The 321-nt window shown below is 74.8% G+C and overlaps 1 protein-coding gene across 1 annotated transcript; it reads left to right on the top strand.

Annotated features, from left to right (window-relative positions):
- Nucleotides 1-4: 4 nt before the first annotated feature.
- On the top strand, nucleotides 5-318 carry LOC121351855 (sorting nexin-18-like; the record flags this gene model as incomplete). The annotated part of the gene is made up of 1 exon (XM_041464254.1): nucleotides 5-318. A coding segment is annotated over one exon (314 nt), but the record flags the coding sequence as incomplete, so codon positions are not given.
- Nucleotides 319-321: the final 3 nt, after the last annotated feature.

Raw genomic sequence — 321 nt, 5'->3', positions numbered from 1 at the left:
GCTGCGGGAGCACGAGGTGCTGAGCCTGTGCAGCGAGCAGGACATCGAGGGGTGGCTGGAGGGCGTCAACAGCCGCGGGGACCGCGGGCTCTTCCCGGCTTCTTACGTGCAGGTGATCCGCGCCCCCGCCGCCGAGCCGCCGCCCGCCCGCTACGCAAACGTCCCCGTCGGCGGATTCGAGCCGCTGCCGCCCCCCGCCGCCTTCAAGCCGGCGGCGCAGCAGCCTCCGCCCGAGCCCTTCCCGCCGCCCCCCGCCGGGTATCCCTTTCCGCCCTACGGCGGCTCCTACCAGCCCAGCCAGGGCAGCGATGACGACTGGGA

Source organism: Pyrgilauda ruficollis, unplaced genomic scaffold, assembly GCF_017590135.1.
Source record: "Pyrgilauda ruficollis isolate IOZ18807 unplaced genomic scaffold, ASM1759013v1 scaffold17620, whole genome shotgun sequence".
Lineage (NCBI taxonomy): Eukaryota > Metazoa > Chordata > Aves > Passeriformes > Passeridae > Pyrgilauda > Pyrgilauda ruficollis.
The sequence above is the reverse complement of the archived record's forward strand: the minus strand, read 5'-3'. Positions and strand labels throughout refer to the sequence as shown.